The 23741-nt window shown below is 31.3% G+C and overlaps 1 protein-coding gene across 5 annotated transcripts in view; it reads left to right on the top strand.

Annotated features, from left to right (window-relative positions):
* LOC128678538 (mucin-2-like) overlaps nucleotides 1–23741 on the top strand; it is a 59244-nt gene that overhangs the window by 11637 nt on the left and 23866 nt on the right. The window contains exons 1-3 of one of the 5 annotated variants that reach the window (XM_053760112.1): nucleotides 213–316; nucleotides 519–565; nucleotides 19990–20055. The exons of 1 other annotated variant lie outside the window; for it this stretch is intronic. In XM_053760112.1, the coding sequence (XP_053616087.1) occupies nucleotides 20036–20055 (20 nt within the window). In that variant the 5' untranslated portion in view covers nucleotides 213–316; nucleotides 519–565; nucleotides 19990–20035. Of the gene's footprint in view, nucleotides 1–212; nucleotides 321–518; nucleotides 566–19989; nucleotides 20056–23741 lie in introns of those variants that run through there. 3 more of the 5 variants (XM_053760113.2, XM_053760114.2, XM_053760117.1) reach the window with 3 other exon arrangements.

The following is a 23741-nucleotide window of genomic DNA, read 5'->3' as shown; positions in this document are numbered from 1 at the left end:
TAACAATGTAATATTTTAATTCTGTGAAAATGTTGATTTTCGAATTAAATATATCGCCCCCTAAGCCCGCCACCCTAGGCTTCTGCCTACTCAGCTTGCTGATAAATCCTCCACTAATCTGACTGTTGACAATTTATAAAGTTGGTACAATTGGTTAGTTCCTATGTCTTGGTAATTGTGGTGAATTTGTCATGGAGTTAAATAGGTTCTCTTGCTCGTATTACACATAGATTTGGTTTGTTAAGTTAAACATCATTACCGTATACATTAAACTGACCTATATGTTTTGTTCGCGTCAGATACGTCTACCGGTTATGTAGGTAATATTTTACTTAATCTAGGAAACATTTTCAAAAATAGTTTTTAATTCTTGAAATATAAATAGATAATATTTTTGTAGATCTCCTTCAATAAAATTTACAGTACATTTTCTTCTTTTTTTATAATTTTAGTTAATAATTTAGTTTAATATTTGCTAGTGAAACCGCAACTGTAATTAACATGTCAATTTGTTTCAGGTAAAATATTCAATCAACTCTTGGAATTGATGTGCATCTTTTTAATTGTAAGTGAAACTATTTACCTATATAACTTGCCGCCAATCAAATTGCGTCAACAATATCTCAGTAATTACTGTAACTTATTTATTAATAAATCTTAATCGCATATTAAAGTGATTGAGTAATGAGTATTTCAACAATAATACCAGATATTCCAAATATTAAATAATAATCTTACTAATGGCTCTTAACTTTGACCGACATACCTCTTCATGCCGACATTTATTTACAGGTATACTTACTATTACTTACCTAGTCGTTACAGTGATTGCTCAAAACATAAACAAAAAAAAACGTAAACAAATGTGAAGGCTCATTGGCAATGTGAACACTAAATCTTCCATAATTATAGCATTATAACCAAATACGAAATTTAATTATGAAATCTCGATTACTAGTTTATGATTACTCGATTACGTGGACGGGCGAGACAGCGGCCTTGACTGTTGACATCGATTCTAAGATATTGAATCGATTATAATTTCAAATTTTAACGCATACGACGCATCTAGTGATCATATTTTACAATACTTAGAACATTTAAATCAATTGGATGTGTTAAAAAAATAATGGTAATATTTTTAGGCATTCTAATTGTTGCAACTTTTTGTTCCCTAATGATATTTTAAATCCGTCTTGAAGATTCATAATAATAATAAATACAAACAAATTTTCATTGGTTACAAAAATTATATTATTCACATTGTTAATCGATGGTTAATGAGTACTCAATCTCAATTAGGTACTTAATCATTAATAAGTGATTGCATTTGTCTATGGATTGCTATATTTACTCAATCACATATTTAAATTAAAACAATCGTTGATTTTCGAATATTGTCATTTCATAATGTCTAATCGTTTCTTGCCTCACCACACTCGAGCGGTTAAACAAATATTATGGTAACCGAGTTAGGCGACAGTTTCGTAAATCAGTAGTCTATTTAGTTAGACAAATTGATTTTTTAAAACACCAATTCCCTGGATTTATTTACGGCCAGGAATCTTTAGATTCGAAATCTGAAAAATAAGAAAATCTTTTATTTTTGAATTTGGTGAAAATAAATTATAATTTTGGTTTTAACTAGTGATTTATAGAATATTAACAATTAGTTGTATTATATTTATTACAGCTGCATTTCTGTATAATTACTAGCATTTTACTGCAGTCTAAGTATAACACTCCTTTTTAGGCAGCTGTGAAAAATACCATGCTTAGTTTTATCATAATTGATTGGCTGCGACCTGCCTTCTATAACTATAGACCTATCTTGTTTCTGTGAGACACGTGCTTAACCTATTATGAAATGAGTAACGAAATACATTTGTTATGACATTTATTTGCATACAAGTATCATGATTTTTATATAATTACGTATCTATTCATAGCTAATAAACAATTTTCACCAGGAGCTGCCTTTTCACGATCCTTGTCAAAATACGGGACAAACATGGGACACGTCCGTATGGTCCAATACTAGTCCACTGTACCAGTACCAGTGTTAGTACACCCGGAATGAAATCTAGTCGCAACAGCCTAGATTGTGGCATTTGACCTCACTCAAATTGTTAATAAAAGATAACCAGATGGTCGTTTATTAGGTTAGGTCATAAATCGGATATGGAAGTAAAGATGACTGTACAGTAAACAACACAACAACCTGCCCAAATTCATTGTAAATTCTACTATTGCCATTGCAAAGTTCTATGACGGATAACTTGAGGTGCGGTCGACTGTACTACTAATTGCAGAGCTGAAAGTTAATTCGTTTTGGTCACTCATAATATTCAGGTGTTACTGTCCTACAGCTGATCTGTTGACATTGATGCATGACAGACGAGAGAGCTTCAGCTGTTTATATAGTTAGTTTTGAAAAAAGCCTTTATAACCTCCTTTATAATGACGAAAATTATAGAGTGCGAAAATCGTATTCGTTAAAGTGATTTTTATAAAAATGTGATCTTTTATATATCAAAGCATTTCGTCCAACTTCTTCTTTTCGAGTGTGTTAATCGCTAACACTAATGTCAGATTTTATTCAAGTTGTCTAAAGGCATCTGACATGACATTACGACGAATATTATCATTATCTATTCATATCCTTAATTATTATTAGTTGCGTTCCAAATAATGCTAAAAATATGATAAATCAATCGATTGTTAGATTTAATGCAAAAACATTAATATGTAGAGGTAAATTTATAAACACATGCATAATAACATACAAATTGTGATGTATGAGTGTACTAGGAAAACATAAACTGTGAGTTACGTAGACACTTTCGCTTTTAACATATGAAGATGAATCGTCGTGTGCCAATAAAATTTGTTTAGCTTAAACAGTGACGAGTTACGTGTACTACGATAGTGTTACATGCTCTTGAGGGCAAACTTTGATAAGGAAATGGTTGAAAAAACACACGTAAACAGACATATATATATTCCCAGAACGTCCTTCTTCATACTTCAATCTACATGTATGCGTTTCAAGAAGATTAGTTGAGTAAATAGAGCGTGAAGAGGTAACAAACAAAATTACATTTATAAATAATATTAGTTACGATATTTGATAATAATCAAAAGCGGTGAAATGAACAATAATAAACTGCAATCTGTTAGTCAAAGCTGTGAATGAACAAAACGCAAAACCTAATTACATACGTATGTAATTAGGTATTGCGTTTTGTTCTGTATCTAGTACGTATAAGATGCCTATTTTACAAAAGCATCTAAAACATTATGACAAAACAAAATGTACCAAGACAATTGAACAAAACAATAATGCAATTAATTAGCCAACGTTTCTATTACACAGCCTTCTAAAATTATTAATTAAGTCCGTAGGTATTGTATAAAGCTAGCTCTCACACTTGCCGAACGATAGGGGCACAGAGATAACCATATTATTTCAACGTCCTTAAAATCTTCGATGGCAATGACATTTTACTAAAACTGCCTATTGGAAGGAAATTATATTCACGTAGAAAATTATTACTTAAAAATATAAAATTTGAAAAATATCGACACTCTTTTTTCCATATAATACTTATCTAGTAATTTGTATTTTTACAGCAAAAATGTGATATTTCAAACAGAAAAACCACTTAATTTTGCACTAAGTAGTCATTCATGTAGTAAATAGTCAAATGATACTTTGCATAAATTAACTACATAGTGATTTACATACAAGTATCTGCAGACATTACTACAGAGTAGATACGATACAAAGACTAAGCTTCTTATAAGATATATTTTTAAATTGTTTCGAACCAGAAGTTCAATAATAAAACGTGTATTGGAAATTAATTAAGAATTATATTTTATCCATGTGAAATAAAAAAATATTACCACAAAACAATTTGGCCAGTTTTTATTCAGATTTGTGTATATTTTTAATTACCTATTCTTTTGTCTTCGAATAAATTTACAAAAGTTACATATACATAGGTATCATTTAGTACTATCTTTTTCATAAAAGCCGAAAAGTAAATAAGTGTAGGTACTTATTCTGTCTAGTAAATAAAAACCTTCACATGAGGAAAACGTGTTTGTGTATGATAACATTTTTCGAAATGCTAGTTGTTTGTATTATTATGATAGTGTAAATTTGAATTAGAAGATTCTGTAGAGGCCTAATTTCTGAATAAAAGCTTTGATTTAATCTTGTGTAGGCACACGAAAAAGTCTCGTAGCAACTTGGACTCTGTTATTCTCCTCTGCACTCATTACATCCCCGAATAGTTCTCGCATATAACATTGTCTTCGGCTACTCATATCACTTCCACACAATACTCATTGTAATTATAAGTACATTGGTTTGCCGGGATTGCACAATTTTGTCGGCGGTGATCGGAACACAATGGACACTTAAATAAATCTAATTTATATATTTGCAAAAACCTTTGAGATTTTGTCGCGAACTATGTAAATAAATTGAAGTATAATCGGTTATTATGTACTAAATTGTACTGTGAAGCGACAAATGCCAATTAATATATTAAAATTTACATTTATTTTGAGCCTTGGATGTATTTTTAATACCATCAGGAGAAAATAAATATTAGATACCTATCAAATATATATATTACTAGCGGTCCGGCCGGGATTCGCTCGAGTAAAACAATAATTTATTATTGTTAGTAGCCTTGTTACTCCTGAATGTTCGTCTATCTCTAAACCAAATTTCATCAAATAATTTTTGAGTTTATTCTTTACAAACAAAGAAACAAAAATACCAATCTTTTATCTTTATAATATTAGTATGGATTAGTATTATTTGTGCGAAGCACAAAAAATATAATTTGCAACATTAAATATTCACATTAAAAATGTATTAGGTGCTAATAGTATTCAAAGTCTTCATCTTAATTAACCTTTACTATTCAGAATTATGTTTCCTGCGAAAATGTATTTTCAATAAATAATTTTAAATTCATCAAATCTAGCTAGGGAAAAGAAATTATACACCATATCTACCTATAAATCGAAAATTTATATTTATCAAAATTTAAATCTATTTGATTTAAATTTTGATAAATCAATATTTTATAATATTTTTCATTTACAGCGTACTTTTGTAGATTATGTATTGTAAGTGCAGAAAGTTTGGTATATATAATAATATGCACCTTCTTTTCACTAAAAGTCAAGTAATAACAAAAATACAGAATGTCAAGACGGTAACGGGAGTCGTCACGAACTTGCTATGCTTGATAGTATACAAATATACTATATATGCCAATGATCTGATAACTAGGGATGCCGACGACGTGGAGAGGAAAAAGTAAGAAAGCGGACGGGCTCCGACGCTCCACGGCTGCGAAAGAAATCTGGAAAACGCTCAGATCAGAGAGAAATATTTTTAAGAGAAAGATTTAGTAAAAATAATAAATATCATTGAGAATGGACACCATTGTTATTTTTAATAATTAAATATTGAAGATATTAAATAATGCAAACAACCTACTCGTATCTACTATTTTTTCTAGCTCTTCAATTATATTGAAGTAAATATCAAAGTTACATACCAAAATATAAAACTAGAAACATATTTTAGAAATAATAATTAGCGAGACGTCTTCGTACAACGAGTAAAAAATCACGGTCAAAAGTTCTTGGGAATTGATAAATTGCTAAATTTGTCACTACACCGCTGACCTTTAAGCACCGGTCTTCGAAAAACATCCGTGATATTTAGCAGTTTAGGCTTACCCTTTAAAATAAGTATTGCTTTTTTGCTATCTGCATTCCTATCATTCAAGAGATATATAATAATTATGGAATGCAGATAGCATTTAACTTTACAGGGTCCCATATCTCAACAGGAAAGAAACCTTATCGTCTATTGTCTGTCCTAACATCACAGCTAGTTAGCCCCAAAACAACGTCTCACACACAAGTCGTATGATTTGAATAATTTAGTACACATTTTAATTTATATTTGTGACCTAAAGATGGAAGGATAACTTGAATAAATGATTTTTATTTTGGCCATACTTTTGGGGTGGTAATGTTTATTACATTAGATTTATAAAGTTTATTAGATGTTGTAATTAGTTTTATGCGGAACGTTCCCCATGCGTGTTTGACTCGCACTTGACAGTTTTTTGCCATTTTTCAACTTTTATAATAACAAAAATTCATAATTCATTAATTCTGCTAACAAAAAACATAAAAACTAATAATGCATGTTAAATATAAACTATATTTTTTATATTCTTGGAAAATTTCAAATGTATCTTATAAAATTCACTGTGCAATAAATAGAGCCAGAGTAGGTCATCAAATTCACTTTCATAGACATACATTGAACATTTAAAAATAATTTACATATAGCCCTGATTTAACCACAAAATGATAAATACGTACGTCTAAGTGTTATTGGGGTGTAACCTAAGATGTTTCAAGTGCACTAAAAAAATGAGCTTCGGTCATATGTCCGGAAACCAAGGTCGGTTGCGAAACGGTTGCAACAACCAGGACCTTGTCTATATAGCCTCATCTTGCAATTTTTCTTTCATTTTTAAATAAATCATCTTTATGACTCACTAAAAGTAACCACGACAGTCATTAGGTAGGTAAGTATATGAAAAGTGGAGGGAAATTGATCGAAGTTAACACGTTCTTAATTTGAATTCAGAAAAAACAAATTATGAATATTTTAATTTTCAACAATATTTATGGCCAGCTGTTGTTGGACATTTTTTATTATTATTTATTTCACAAAATCGTAAATAATATGTTGTTTTTCCGAGTTCAAACTAAGTATGCCAATAAATTTGATGTTACAATAAAACAAATATAAGTAAGTACCTACAAATTAATAAAAATTCAACACTGCGAGATTGGAATATAAACTCGTAATATTTTATAATACATCTAATAATACAAAGTATTATTCTAAAACAATAACTTGATATTTAAATTCCATTTCGAAATTAATTCTTAATCAAAAATATAAGAAAAAAACATTAAGTGATATTACCGGTAGCAACATTTTTAATCCGACTTGACCTGTCCGCCTACTATAATGGGAAACACGTGATAACCTTGACACATTCGTTTTTTAAATATTCAAAAATATTTAAATTATCACTATGGGCATAATAGTGTCATCGTTTTTTATTATATTGTTTTTCACTATTACTCCATCGAACTGTTACCTATTGCCAGTGTTAAGAATAGACGGATTAAATTAAAACCAGTTTAGACAAATAGGTATTAATATCGTAATCCGTTACGTTTTATAGACATGACACTAATTTTGTTGATAAAATTTGTGTAGTGGTTTTCAGTCGTGGATTTTCGAATCAATTTAAAAACTGATAGGTACTTATAGGTATCAATCATAATTATCAAAGGATATCTAATCCTTTGATGATTATGATTGATACCTATAACTATAATAGCAAGTTTAATGTTCAATAATTAGATACAACTATAGAGAATAGTGAAACGATAAAGGAAGAGAGATGATATAAATCTGATTACAAACAAATGAAATTACAGAATCTATACTATTAATAGTGTATATTTGTTTCAAAACTGAGTATAGTTTTAAATCTTTTTATTTCCTTCCTTATAAAATTAACAAACAAATTATTTTATCACATAGTGCAGTGGTCATTTAAGTAGGTACTTTTTAAATTTACGGCTCTTGACATTTTTTTTGGTTCATCAGTGCAGTTATATTAAACAAATGAGTACCTACATACCTAAAACCAATAAATAATCGATACATATCATATAAGAAAATTGGCTTTACTACAAAAAAAATATATAGGTATATATATTATATACACATATATTTATCAAAGTCTAATTATATTTAGCACATTAAAATGTTCGTAAAAGGTCGACTATTCTCCAAATGAACACCCTGTTTTACCGCTTTCCACTGCTTCATGATAAAGTATACTATGTAACATATCGAACAGATAGCGTTAAAAAATATGTTTAACAAGTCTTGGGTAAGGCTAACTTTCCACATCAGATTATCTAGTAGTTAGTTTATCAGATTGTAATGTGATATTTTTATCAAAAAGTGATGAAACAGGCCCTTAATGATTGAATCGCATTTTTAATAGCCTGTATTATGTGTCCAGTCACATAATTAAAAAAAATATAATTAGGTACTCATTTACACACATCGTCCTTCTGTTGAATACGTATTTTGTAATCTAGTGTCGCACCGCAGATCCTAAAATGGTCGATCACGAGAGAAAGTTCATCTCGTGGGAATTAGGTATAGTGATGTTCTGTGGCTTGCATTGCGACATTCCTATTGTTCGCATCATTAGCCAGTTTGGATCCGATACCGGAATCAATTCGATTGATCTTACCTCATTTGTTTTGTTAACAAGGGCTGTCAAATGGTAGTTTTTATACGAGTTTGTATTCATTAGTAAGGATTTGTTAGACTGGAACTAATTCTGATGTCTCGTCTTATAATGCGAATTTAGAAACTTTGTGGTAATAAAATTCTCGTTTTGGATGTATTCATTTATTGCAAAATATGACCATATTTTGTCACGTATAATGATGCCGCCGCGTCTACATTTTTATTTATTATAATAAGAATTTTATTCACTCAACGACACCTACCCAAACTCATTGCAAATTAGTCCCTATTGCCGCGTCATAAATATTCAATATCCATGCCTAAATAACTTGACTTGCAGTGGAAGGTACATTCACGGAACCCACAATAAATTACTCACGTCACTAGCAACACAGCCAAATTTATATCTGGCAACTTTTGAAATTCGCAATCTGATATTACTATTTTACCTAGGAGATCAGATAGTCAAGCAAACGTGCCACGCCTAATACGGCTATATCACGTTAGTCAACATATCATATCGTACATTAAACACACTATTATATCACACAATACCTATAATAATATTATGCAACTATTACAATAGACCCGAATGGAACAGCAATGCCATCTTTAGCTTTCCAATTTGACATTTTGCAGTTGGCAACCCACGCGCCGATATTTTTAGATAACATCCTTTTTGGCAAGTTTTACGCTATTTGGCGGATTGATTTGATTAAAATTTGTGCAATATTGTATTTTTATAGTTTCATCTAATACTTTCTACTTTTGACGTTAACAGCTGATACGACGATAAATCTTTCGCCCACTTTTAATTTGATAAACTATTGTTTCGACGACCTCGGTGCGCAGTGGTAAAGTTCTTGCCACTGAACCGAGAGGTTCCAGGTTCGATCCCCGGTCGGGTCATGATGGAAAATGATCTTTTCTGATTGGCCTAGGTCTTGAATGTTTATCTATATACGTATTTGTTATAAAATATAGTATCGTTGACTTAGTATCCCATAACACAAGTCTCGAACTTACTTTGAAGCTAACTCAATCTGTGTGATTTGTCCTAATATATTTATTTAATAATATTTTTATTTATTATATTGTAATCTGATAGATTATTTTTTATTTAATTTTATTTAATTCTGCTTGATATGATTGGCCAAAATTGTGTTTGACAAGTGTTGAATAGGAGTACCTATTCAACGCTTGTCAAACACAATTTTTAACAATGTTTTAATATGTTACATTAAAGCTATCTGATAGTTATCAGCAAGCGGTATAACAGGCTACCAGTTCATAATAATAATATGTCAATTACGAACATTAGATAGATTTCTCGTTATAATGATGTTGGTCAATGTATCAAATCAAACGAAAGAAAAATTAGAATGTTTATCACAAAATCAGCATTATAAATTACAGTGTTACACATACATATCCAAATTGATTCCCGCTTAGCGTAATGCCACGGTTTCAGGCCGCAAGGCTGATAATCTGCAATACAGAAGTCAACACGTTTATAAACTGCTAATGGTTTCACTAAGGAAAAAGATGTATGCTGTTGATAAATAAATTATGTCTGGCATTTAGGGAAAACAAATGTCACGGAATTAATACTTGATCATGATCAAAGAATGGCCGACGTTATGCTGTCATTAACAATCTGTGAAACAAAAAGATAAAGTAATATCATCAGAATTATTTTTAGAGGTTCTCATGATGGAAAATTTGGATTTTTGTCATTTAATAAAATTTATTTATTTATCATTATCATTACATTACATAGTACAAAACAAAGTCGCTTACTACTGTCTGTGGCTATGTATGCATAGAAATTTAAAACTACGTACCTAACGGATTTCAATGCGGTTTTAAGTAAATAGTGTAATTCTTGAGGAAGGAATTATGTGTATAATTTTTTTATGGTTTTACCCGAGCAAAGCCTGGACAGGCCGCTAATAGTAATTGTTACACAAAGTTTGTCACCCGCGCTAAGTTTTCCTGTCTTATGGCTATAGATATATGGCTGGCATAAAGGTATATGTTATATACCTTTATGCCAGCCACTATCGCCGATATGCCGACGAGAGTGCGTGAACATTGCGTAGTTAGTATGAGTGATTTTATTTACCGCTATGAAAAATCAGCGTGATGAGTAGCGGTTCCGTATACATTATACGGAACCGCTACTCATCACACTATCTAGTATGTATTTTTTTCTAACAATACACTAGATAAAGCGAGTGTAGCGACATTTAGAAAAGAGTTTGGCTCTATTGAATATTCTAATCCGATTAAATTTAAAAAACGCAAAGAAGTTACATATAGAATAAATTAAATGTGCCAATTCATATGTATGACATGTACAAGTCATTATAAAAATAATGACGCGACTGTCATCCATCAATGGTCAGATAATCCCATTGATCCATGCTAATTATGTTGTAAAATATTGCATTATTTAATGACAAATGTCAGAAATGATTCACAAAATGCAACAGCTGACCTTACTTATGACATTTGGTTTTTATTACTGTGTAATCTAGTTATTAGTGTTGAGCTCACGGACTGTTTAGCAATATTTGAAATCATACATGGTATATTTAAGAAGTCGTAACGTGGTCTTTGGTAAGTGAAAGCCAAACTTATTTAATAAGAATCATTTTTGGTTTATCAATGTTGTATTTTTTTATTTTATCGAAAACATACAGACCTTAGTACTTAGACAATACTTGATGGCATTTAGGTTTGTAATACAATAGCGGTTAAACATTTTGTTTTTCATATGCATCAGCTAAAGTTTTGAATGAAAAATATAATGAGAACCTATTACTAATTCGTAACTATAATGTAAAATAAAAAAGCACGAATCATGGTATTCTTTAAAAAATGGTTTTAAAAAGAATATAAAATAAAATAGAATAAAGCAAAATAAAAAACATTTATGGTAATCAGGCTGACATTTGTATTTTATTGGTATACAATTTAGTTTAATTGCTCGGTAAATAATAAAGATTGGCGATGTCTTCATTTTATTTGATGTTTATCGGAAACTTATCATAAATTACCTCTCACTTCTTATTGTATAATTACTACAACTCCATTACTTAGTTATTAGATATTTATTATAAACATTGATGAAAATATAAGCGTTGTTTAAAAGGTAATTTAGTCATGTTTAACCCTATAGGTAAAATGATCATAATTGACACATATTTCATTTTAAAAACTATATATATACTTATATAGTGCGGTGCGGTATATAAGTGTGTGAACCGTAAGAGCCCAGGTTCGAATGCTGCTCACGCCATGAGGGTTTGTATACCTATCTGACTCATGTGTAGTAGTTTCCTGAGGGAAACTTGCTCTCTAGTTGATCACCAACTTGTGTGTGAAGTATAGATGGCAATGGCAAACCACTCTATTAATAGTGCCAAAAAACCGTTGTTTGTTTCATTCCACGTATTGACCACTATCCTCAGCCATGGGGAATACGACTGTAAAGAAGAATATTCTTATACCTATATGTATGTGCTAAATTCCATAGTTATTGTGTAGAATTTATCGAAGACGTTTAGCGTTACTTATAGCGTGTTCGTTCTCATAATAGATCCCATTATAATGTATAGACCTTTAAGTAAGTCATCATTTTGCATTTCTGATGTTTGTATACTTCTAAAACGAAAGCATTATTAATTTATTCGGCCAGTTGTAATGGCACGAAGAATCACTTATACTTTTATGTACAAAAAATATACAAAATAAAATATTTGGCAAAATTGTTTTTTTTTTTAATGCGAAATAATAACTTTAAAGTAATGTTTCAAAACAAAGAGTTAGAATATCATATCTTCATGAGAAAACTTGTCATATAAAATTGTTATAAGTATTTCTCATATATGCACTTCCTGTTTAGACTTCCAGAAGATGACTTGTCTATAAATATGTAACTTGAAGTTTATTACATATAGAATGGACGTCTATATTTATTTATCCTACCTTTTAACTAGATTTTGCCCGCGGCTTTGCCCGCGTGAATTTTCTGCGAAAGCGGAACAAACACGATTTTCATACAAATTTTCACCCCACATTATAGTCACGTTGATGGGGGTTGTTGTATGGGGGGAAAGTAGGCTATGTTTGAACGTATGACCTTTAACTACGGGCATACCAATTTTCATCAAAATCGGTCAGGCGGTTTAGCCGTGAAAGCTGAACAGACAAACAGATAAACAGAAAGACTTTCGCATTTATAATATTAAGTAGTATGGATGTATTTACATTTATTGTAATCTAAATCCGTTTAACGGTTGATATTTGCCCGAAAATTATGTATGAATATGAAGAATAGGCGCTATCATGCAGGTCCGATCCAGATTGGTTTTTTTAACGGCTGCAATGACATCCGAAACACAGCAGAGCGAGAAATAATATTTTTGGTCACTTATAATGTAACCAACCAATGAAACAGTTGCTTAACCGCCACTAGGTATCATTCGTGAAAATAATTTTAAAAAATTTACTTCTTCAATTTTTGTTGCTACACATCATCGGCACAGTGATCAAATTTCAACTTTTGCAAATATTGTTCTTAAAATAATAATAATTAGTCGTGACATCTTTTTAATTAATCGCTTCTATATTCATCAAACGATCGGGTGATGTAAGTGATAACCTTGGCCATATCAGTCTGGCTGTAAATTATGGAAATAAGGAGCCCATATAGGTATACAATTTGCTCGGTATTAACAAATATGTTATGTTTAGATAATACCCTGATATAACATTATTCAAGTACTATTGGGTAAACAATAATAATTTTAATATTAAGTCCAAATAATGAGAAAATGACAATATACATATACATATTAAAATTTTAATAACCTACATAAATAATAAAAAATATAAATATCTGAGATAACTTGATAAAATCACTCCTTTCAAATAAAAAAAAACATGATTACGGATCTTCTGTTTGGGAGCTACGGTAAGAAAACAGACAAAAACATATTTATAAGATATCTAAACTGCGACTATATTAAATCAACGCCGTAATCTCATTCGTTATATTGTAAAAAACTATAATACAGTACAATTACATTCATTATTTTTGTTCTATTCAAAGTTTCGTATAATTTTCTAGACCTATTACTTCATAGTAATATGCCACATACTTGCATCACAGATTAGGGCTTATGGGTATCCAGTTGATATCCGTTAAATTACACGTACCTTTGCCCTTTTCAGCATCAACTGACAAAAGGTGTGCTTGTAGTTTGTAATTACAATGTTAATTAAAATTATACTATGACTCGGAGCTTCGTGATTAACAATTGTAACTGAATGATGTAACCAAACAATCCATCACGATTGTACCCACAGAGAGAAAAGTGAAAAAATTAAATTATATAAGTACTGGCCGTTAATACAAATATTTTTGTATTTGGAACTTCATGTTTTCAAAACATTTATTCGACTATTTATCCATATTAATGTCTGTCTGTCACGCTTTCACGGTTTGTAATGTAGTGCCGATGTTGATGAAATTTCGAATATAAATATTTACTACATTCAACGGGTAGAGCTGCAGGCAACAGCTAGCAATTATTATGTGCAGAAACAAATAATATCAGAAGCATGATCATTAAAAGAAAACAAAAATAATGTCATCTCGTTTCTAGTTATTAAATATTTATCAATTAGTTTTTTTTTATATTATGGCGTTGTTGCTATGTTGTTTTACTAAGTTTGGGCCCGCTCGGGAATCTCTTTTTGACGAAACAAGGAAAATGACACAGACATCTTAATATCATACAGAAAAATACATATTATAATATGACAAACTATAAACATTAAATTTTATACTTTTTATAGGTGTTGCAAAATTAATTACTTCACCATTTAATTTATGATTCTGTTTTGTCCCCAATGGCAACACCAACTGATCAACTTTCGCGCCTAAAGGATTCTCTTTATGATTTATGGTCAGGCAGGTCACATGATGGACGTTACAAAACATTTATTAGTTAGAAAGAAAAACTAAAATTATTATTTTAAACTTCATTCCATGCTCTGAGAATGAGATATATTTACCTCATGGTAAGTAAATCTTTGTAAATATAGTTCAACAAATATGAAAAACACATGACTACAGTTGATAAATAATTTGACTGCAGTTTTACACTTCACATAAATAAACCACCTAGATGTTTATCTGTATGTTATAAAATATAATACTTATCGTTGAGTCAGTATCCCATAACACAAGGCTTGAATTTACTTTGGAGCAACAGTACAGTACTGTAATGTACCGAGACATTATATAAGTTCATTTTCATCGACCACATCCACAACCTTCTTACTGTCAAAGAAAACAGTCAAAAAATTATATGGCTTTTAAAAAACCCGTCTATAAGTTATTAATAGTGCTATATCCGTACAATCTGTACGTACAATGGTAAAAATGTTTTTTTTTTAAATTGATTCGAGTGCGTTAAACCACAATGTAGCCTATAATAAGTGTTATCGAAACAAAACATTTTTATGCCCTAGTCAATACCATCCACCGCTTGTTATAAAATATTTATAAAATGACCATAAATCTACTATTGTACTATAAATGCAATAAATATTAACATTTTATTATAGGCATAATTTACACAGAGCCTTGCAAGGATTCATCCGTTCACGAAAGATGACACAAACAATGATCTCAGCACAACATTTTTTTAATATTAATATAAAGGTTACGCATTACTTAGAACCTATCAAGTGGCTTTAAGATGATCGATTTGATTAATATATTCAATTTTTTATCAATAAGTTATATTACTTGGAGGCCACGTGGTATATAAATAGGATATAACATTTGCGAAAAAAAAAGAAATTAATGTGTAAAATTATTTTTTCGTTTTGTTGTCAAATATAACCAACTACCTACGTCATAAACTAAATAATTTGGAACTTAAATAATCAATCACACCTTTTTACAATCTTAATACCCAAAACTATTTCACATCAAATCTACTAACCCAAAATTATTGATAGCAGTTTTCATTTTATTTGAGTTCGGAATTCAGAAGAGTCTGGGTTAATTAAACCGTGTGACTGGTCTGCGTTGTCCGTCGACGGATGTCAGCACAACGGAGCAATGAGGCATGCCTTTAAGTAAACAGCTAACCATCTTCCGGACACCGACAGTCACCTTACGGCCGCCATGTCGCAACACACGAACAGTTTTAAACTTCGGTGAGAATCCAACTATTGTACAACTTGTCTGAAATGACACCCGCTTGCCCAACGCCATTGTTTTAACTAAAGCAATAACATGCCCTTGAATATAACGTTATAATCTTTAACTATTTGATATTTCGCATCTCGTGGGACACAATTAGCGATTACAAGGATCATAAAAGAAACCTGAAATATTCGTTATTTAAATGGATTTGTTGTACTTACATACATGTCACACATGCTTTTTTACTTATTTTTAAAAATAATAATAAAGCTAAGTTTTTATTCTTCAACAATCCATACGTACCTACTTACTAACATACCTATATAATTTGTAAATTCGAAAGTGTGTATGATGTACTTAAATGTACCCAGAAACACGCGAGTTCAAACGAGTTAATCTCCGGAAATATTTTTGATCCCTGGAGAAAAGAAGACTGAAATTGAACTGTTATTCAATTGTCTTAGGTGTAAATAGGACCACAGTCTGATCGGGACGCAAGGGAATTGAAAGGACGAATTGTTTTCGAAAATTATAATTCCTAATGAGATCATTATAATCCATAGATATTATAAGAAATGTGAAAATGGAGACTTAACAAATATGGTTCAACCTGGAAAGCATTTTCTGTTGAAGATTTATACAAAAAAATAATATATGGATCATACACAATGCACAAACGGACAGAAATATAGTAGTTACTCGTATATAAACAAAAAATAATATAGACAGAAAAGAATATAGACAAAAAATAAACAAAAAATAATATAGACAGAAAATAATATAGACAAAAAATAAACAAAAAATAATATAGACAGAAAGGTATCTAACAAAATATATAATCTAACCGTTGGAATTGTGTATTATTATTTATAAACCAACAATTAACTATAATATCTATTATTCAGAACTGTATCGATAAAATTGTCCGGCCATTGTTTCACAGATTCATCTTCAATACTAAAATAACCGTTATAAATTATTGTAACACCCTACAATTTTAATAGTTATCGGAATCTTGCGATTACACGGCCTCGTCTGGTCTGAGAGCGAGATGGTACTTGTGAACAAAGGTGGGCTAATATGTCGTGAGAATGCTGTTATTTATGGAAATATAATATGCGAATCTTACTTATGACAAAATTACTTTTTATACAACAGACAATGTCTTTTTAGTTTTTACTACAATAATAATAAATTATAAATACACATTCATATTGAACTATATTTACTTCATATAAACCGCACCAAAATCCGTGGCATAGTTTGAAAGATATATTTAAACATATATAGGAATAGACAGACAAGATACTTAGTTATATACTATGTAGTGAAGTGGTAATTCATATTCGAATTGTGTTGTGTTGGCAGCAACTTCAAAATTTTTATTTTTCTGTATAAAAAATTTATATGTATTCTAGATATCCGTTTTTTAATTGCACACATGACGATTGTAGTTGAGTAATGTATATTAATGTTTTAGTAAGATTGAAATCAAACCCAATATTTTATCCACTGAATTAATGGGAATAGAATATTCATTTGGAAGAATATTCCCTAAGAGCTCAGTAAAACAATTTCAGTCAACGCCTGTTCACTAAATTACATTTTTTGGTAATATAAAAAATATACCTACTTTAGTAGTGTTGTACCAATAATCCTCATATCATTATGAGTGCCATACTCGTGCGTATTCAGGATGTTATGCAACATTATTAACGATGGGAGCTGCTATTTCATTCAGATTCTGCAAGTTTCATTAAAAAAACTCAGCCATTCTCTATGTTTCCATGCAAATGTGCGCATGTATCATTCAGCGGTTGAACTAACCTATGTAGAGCAATAAAGGCAAAAACGTTGATTTGGGTATCTTTATGTGCTGTCTACTGTACTTCCCACGGCTGTGCTATACTAATTTATAACTTAGCTGGCCATGACCTTCAGTGGTTACTAGTAATAATTAAGTAATTAATCAGTTTAGACAAATAATGAATAGGACAATGTGACCCTTGACACGCTGGCAGGATCAAATTTATTGTTTTTCTTTTACTGCATAGTAACTGGCGTCCTGCATTGCATGATGATCCAGAGACACCTGTAATTCCACACGATTTATAGTTACGTTGCCAAATTTTAAAAAAGATTTTTTGTTGGTTCCATTGTCTTGTCTGTTAGGAACATCGAACGGGTTGTATTTTTACTATTTTTCAATATTTTTGCTATAAGTGCCCCGACTCTGCCACACTAGTAAATGATATAGAGGATATTTTTTCTTCACAATCAATCATACTAGTGAGGATACCGGTTGCTGCATGTGTTCTTATTACAAATTGGTTTGAACAAATTATGTTTATTTAAAAAGTTCAAAATTTCTGTCCATACGTTCTATACTTTTGTATATTAACATACTATAATATATAACATTAATTTACACTGAATATCTCATCTAAAAAGTTTATTCATTGTTCTACCATTTTAATTATGTTTTACGAAATTCAAAGTTACTTTCTCTCTTGACAAATGGTGGAAAAATATTATATTTAACACAACATTGTTTTTATTACAAGGTCGCATTTCTATCTTTTATTCACTTCTTTAATTCTTTTCTAATTTTAAACATATAGACATTCTAGAATATCTTTTTTAATATTTATAAATTAATTTTAATTGCAAGAACGCGTAAAATAAAAACAAAGCTCATTTAAAAAATAATATTATCAGTTATCGCGAATTTTAAATTTGGAACGTAGTTTTTTCGTTTACACCGCACCAGGCAAAAACGTCTGGTGGTACAGAAATAAAAGTAGGCTAAGGACAAAAACGTTGATGAACTTAGTGTAAGACGTGGATGGAAAACACATGGAATTAGTAGGTACTCCGTACAATAGTACTTATTAAATCCATGGGAAAACATCAATGCCTAGGCGAAAGAGCGAGGGGAGGATTTTGCCCAGCTGAGGGACACGTTAAAAATCCTTACCACATTGGAATTACATCTAAATAAATGTGAACACATTTATCTTTACTAACCTATAAAACAGTGTTATCTGACACATAGTCCGTCTCTTTGGCAAGATCTGATCTCACGATACGCTTAAGGTAAGCTGTGTTTATAGGATGATCTTTAGAATGACAGACACCACAAAATAGTGAGGTGCAGAAGTGGCATTTTATACTAACTACTACTTAATGAACCACTTTTGATTGATTTGCTGCGTGTGGAAATACAATTAAGAGAGCGCAAAGCCGCACACTAGCGCCGCCACCACATTTTTATCTATTAATGGAATATGCTAGTGTAGATAAAATATTTTTTTTAGAAAGTATTAATCTTACTGGATTAACTTACATTTTCATTAAGCTTGGAGAAGAGTTTATTAGATTTATCTCTGGAAATGTATCTTTTTCTTAAAACTTATATCTTTAAAGTATTATAGTTTTATATTAGATATAAATGCAGTTTAATGCACGAATGGATCACAAAGATCCAGTGTGTATTAAAATCTATATCCATATTATAAAACATAGTCCTCTGCTACGTCTATCTAAACAAAAAAATCGCGATAAACTAAAAAATTACTGCACTGACTTTCATGCGGTTTTCTCCAATATATAGTATTATTAAGGTTTATGTATGTATTTTATTATGTTTTTACCCGAGCGAAGCCACGACGGGACTAGTAAAAAAAAATAAAATGTATGGAATAATAATAATAATAGGTTGTAACTTTTGTAGTTTCCATATTGCCATCGACACGCCTGCTACCCAGCTGACCCACAGCACTGCAAAAGGTTACCGCTCTATTCCGATCGGACACACTAACTCTACACATATTACAGTTTTATTTCATTACACATTGCGTACAATTTGTTTTATACCTATCGTTACTGAAATATCAAGGTTTGTTTTGATCTATTCAATAAAACTATAACACGTAACCGCAATAAATATAAATAAAGGTAATTATATTTTCCTAATCTCCTAATTAATGTGAATTTTAATTTCATGTGATTCCGCCCTAGAGTAGGACCACTCGTTATCCTCCTGTGGATATCGTACGCGGCAATTAAGGGATACAGCGACAGCAGATAGGCGATAATACCATTCCCAAGGGGAGTCTGTTGGCGTCAGGCAGGCGGCCGATAGTAAAATTAATGTCGAATCTTTAAAAGTTTAAGATTATATTTTTTAAGCTGACCGGCTTCGCGGCGTCACAGCCCCGAACGAAGACGGGAACATGCAGAGATGAAAGAGAGACTTTTACAGATAAATTAAATAAATGAACGTAATTCCTTCATCTGACTGAGATGTCAAACTATGTGCCTAATTGGTGTTAACTAATTATTTAATTTGTTGCAGGTAAATAAAAGCTGGCTGACATAACGCTACCGGCTTGAAAGGACTGATGTTAGTTGTCGATTACTTGTAAGTTTAATTTCAAAAGCCGCTTAAAGGTTTACTTAAATTTGATAACACACTAGATTTTACCCAGGGCTTCGCTCCCGTGGGAATTTTGATATAAAATATAGCTTATAGCAATCATGGACAATGTACCTATCTAAGGTAAAATAATTTTTGAAATTTGTTCAGTAGTTTTGGAGATTACCCGCCTCAAACGTACAAACTCACAAACGCTTACCTTTTTATAATAATAACTGATAAGCTGCATCCTACCACACCGGGGTTAAAAAAGTAGCGGTAGTATGCGGTGAAAAAGATAAAATCTTAATAGAATACATCTTCATATAATAATTTCTTTACCACCTTTCTTACACTTTCAGATAAAATATCGTGTTATAATCTGACAGATAAACTTCTGCTAGATTGATGCCTGAAGTGATTATCCAATAGCTCTGTCCTGTCGCTATCGAAACGAATTGTTTAATATGTTACAATATAGACCATCAGATATTTTATCAGCAAGCGGTGAAACTAGCTTTTTAATATTTTTTTTCTGTACAATTTATTTATGCAATGCGCTCCATGCTTAATCGCTCAGTTGGGCCGCGTCGTCACCTTTATCCTTACATACACCCTTGACGTATGTACATAAGGATGTTGACATCCGTCGACGGACCAACGCGGAACAACGTAGAAATTGTATGATGTTTCGACGTACGTCAACGCATATCAGTCAAACCCTACGGAGCACAACGGAGCCACAATGTAAGCATTATGGCGCAACGACTGAGCAATCAGGCATGGCTAATATTTTATTGTACTGTACACACAGCATTTCTTATACTGCGATTTACCTGAAAAACAAATTGTTTTGCCAATAAAAAATATTAAAATTATAATCGGTTCATTAGTCTGTCTTCTATAATACAGGGACCTTAGAAAGTATTTGTAGTGTACTTTCAACTGTTACACAATCATCGGTTTATCACTTTTGTAGACACGTACCTAAGTGTAATTGATGTAATGTTGTAATCAGATTGGTAAAACAGTTATAATTTGTGTATTCAGATATTTCAGTTCACTAGAGTTCATTTATCTGAGTGGAATCGAGTGAAATGGAACGTTACCGCTTTTTTGTCGCTATTAAAACTTAACGGTGAGACTTACTTAAAACTGCACGGTGAAACAATTTTAGAAAATACTTTCAGTTCAGTTTCAAGCCTAGTCTAGCTGAATTAAACGTGAAAAAGGGATAAACCTCGATCGTGAGTTAACAAAATGAATATTGCGATTTTGAAGAATCCAACATAAACGAAATTTGATACCAAACGGAACACACATGCCAAACGAAGATTAATAGAGCAATATTTTTTTTTTCACTGTGTACATATACAAATATGTTAAGTTACTAACAAAGAGAAAACAAGAATTACAGGCCAAAAGGCCTCTGTTAAAATGGATGGATTGGGCGACTTCCAGTAAATACATTTCTAATTTATAACAAGGTAAAAAAACACACAAGTACTAGCATAAAGTTAAGCTCAATATGATGATACATCTTGAAATATCCACATATTTCCATCAAATACGGTATGAACGGTTCTTAAGCAATGTCATAAAATGTGTAAACATAGGGCAAGACCTATCGAGTAAACATTACTCGGAAATCAAACAAAACTCGTCTTTATTTGTATTGCATTAAAAGCTATCGGAATATTGTATGTTGATAATGTTTATGGCACATCTTCAATTGGCTATGAACTCAAAAGACTGTTTTTAATTACAGTTATATAATGATTTCTTAATAGAGATAGGATAGTGATGTACGTCTTCAAATGTAAAATTACGTAGTTTGACCAGGTTTCTTTAAGCTATAATTTTCCTATAGCTTAAAGAAACCTGGTCAAACTAGGTACGTACGATTAACTTTTTGCATAGAACTATACATTTACGTAGGTATTTATCACTCAATTATCAATCATCATTATCATTTTGGAATTGAATTAAATTTGAACAATCCATATGCTTAAATATGACTTTTTTAAATGAATTATAATATGACTTTTTTATATTAATACCACATGGTATTAAAAGAAAAACTTAATCACCGTGGTTTCATTCGTACGAGGCAACGAAGGTATAAAAATCTTTGCCAGCTTAAAGACAACAAAACAGCAATCGCAAAGAGTTTTGACATCAGGCAATAATAGAGGTGAATACAACCAGGAACACACTCTGACGAGAGTAAGTTATATTAGAGAAAGTTCAAGCTTAGACATTCACGATTCAGATAGTTTTCAATAATATGTTTTCTATATCACAGATAGAGAAAATGTACCCTTCTTTCAACAGCTGGTTGAAAATATGTTGGAGAGACGCTAAATGATAAAATTATATATTTTTTTCAATTAAAAAAGAAATACAATTTTTACTCAATTAAATAAGTAAATAAACACAAATTACAAGCTCGATTTTGCCATCAGCAGCAATGTTAACAAACACGGCTGTTAAAATCAACGAAACAATTTCGGTGGCTTGAGACGTCGTTCGCACAAATTTATTAACTTTAATAATACATTGTATTGAGCCGGCGACTTCTTGTGCAACACTCAAATTGCAGGTCCCCTAGATGTAATTAGGGGATTCGGAGAGTACGTGTTCTTCTTCATATTGTGAAAGAACCTTGTCAATTTTATTTATATCAGGTAAAGCATTCCTTGACGCGGATCATTTTTGATTTCAAAAACACAAATCTTTTTAGACATGTGATAATTTATAGGTATTCATCTTGTATTCGTTTTAATTTTCGTACAATAAAGCTATTGCAAACAAATGGATAACAGTTTGAAATAGGTAGTGGAATGGCATCCTAAATTGCAGGTCCCCTAGATGTAATTAGGGGATTCGGAGAGTACGTGTTCTTCTTCATATTGTGAAAGAACCTTGTCAATTTTATTTATATCAGGTAAAGCATTCCTTGACGCGGATCATTTTTGATTTCAAAAACACAAATCTTTTTAGACATGTGATAATTTATAGGTATTCATCTTGTATTCGTTTTAATTTTCGTACAATAAAGCTATTGCAAACAAATGGATAACAGTTTGAAATAGGTAGTGGAATGGCATCCTCTATCCACACAGTGCCACCTAACTTATACTTTCACATTATGTTCAAATTCAGAGGTCAAATATTAAGTTGCTATTACGAAGCGGTGTTGGTCCAGTGGTTAAGAACGTCCGCTTACGACCGAACGGTTCTAGGTTCGAAGTGTATTCGTGCCACATAATTTCTATACCAATCTGTCTCATGTAATTTTTATAGACCACCATTTGAAAGTAAAAGAAAAACATCGTGAGGAAACCTGTACATTGGTGGACAGTTTAGTTCACAAGTGTGTATACTACTTGTCACTGGATGGTGATAGGTAATCGTAAAAAAAGTGATGTCAGATGCCTTTAGGCGACTTGAATAAAATCTAACACCTGTGTTAGCAATAACATACTCGATATGATGATTAAGTATTTCAAGTCTGCCTAAAAAGTAGTGACATATTCTTACCGGATTCATGTCGTGTGTATTTGTACGTTTGTATGTCTATCTTGTTGCATGCAAATAATTGCATCGAACTCTCATCTTCCCAAGACCCGCGGTTCAAAGAAAGTGAAATGTACTCCTCACTCCCAAAGCGGTTAAAACCAGTTATAACC

This window comes from Plodia interpunctella, chromosome 20 (genome assembly GCF_027563975.2).
Source record: "Plodia interpunctella isolate USDA-ARS_2022_Savannah chromosome 20, ilPloInte3.2, whole genome shotgun sequence".
Taxonomy (NCBI): Eukaryota; Metazoa; Arthropoda; class Insecta; order Lepidoptera; family Pyralidae; genus Plodia; species Plodia interpunctella.
This window is presented reverse-complemented; position numbering and strand designations above follow the sequence as displayed.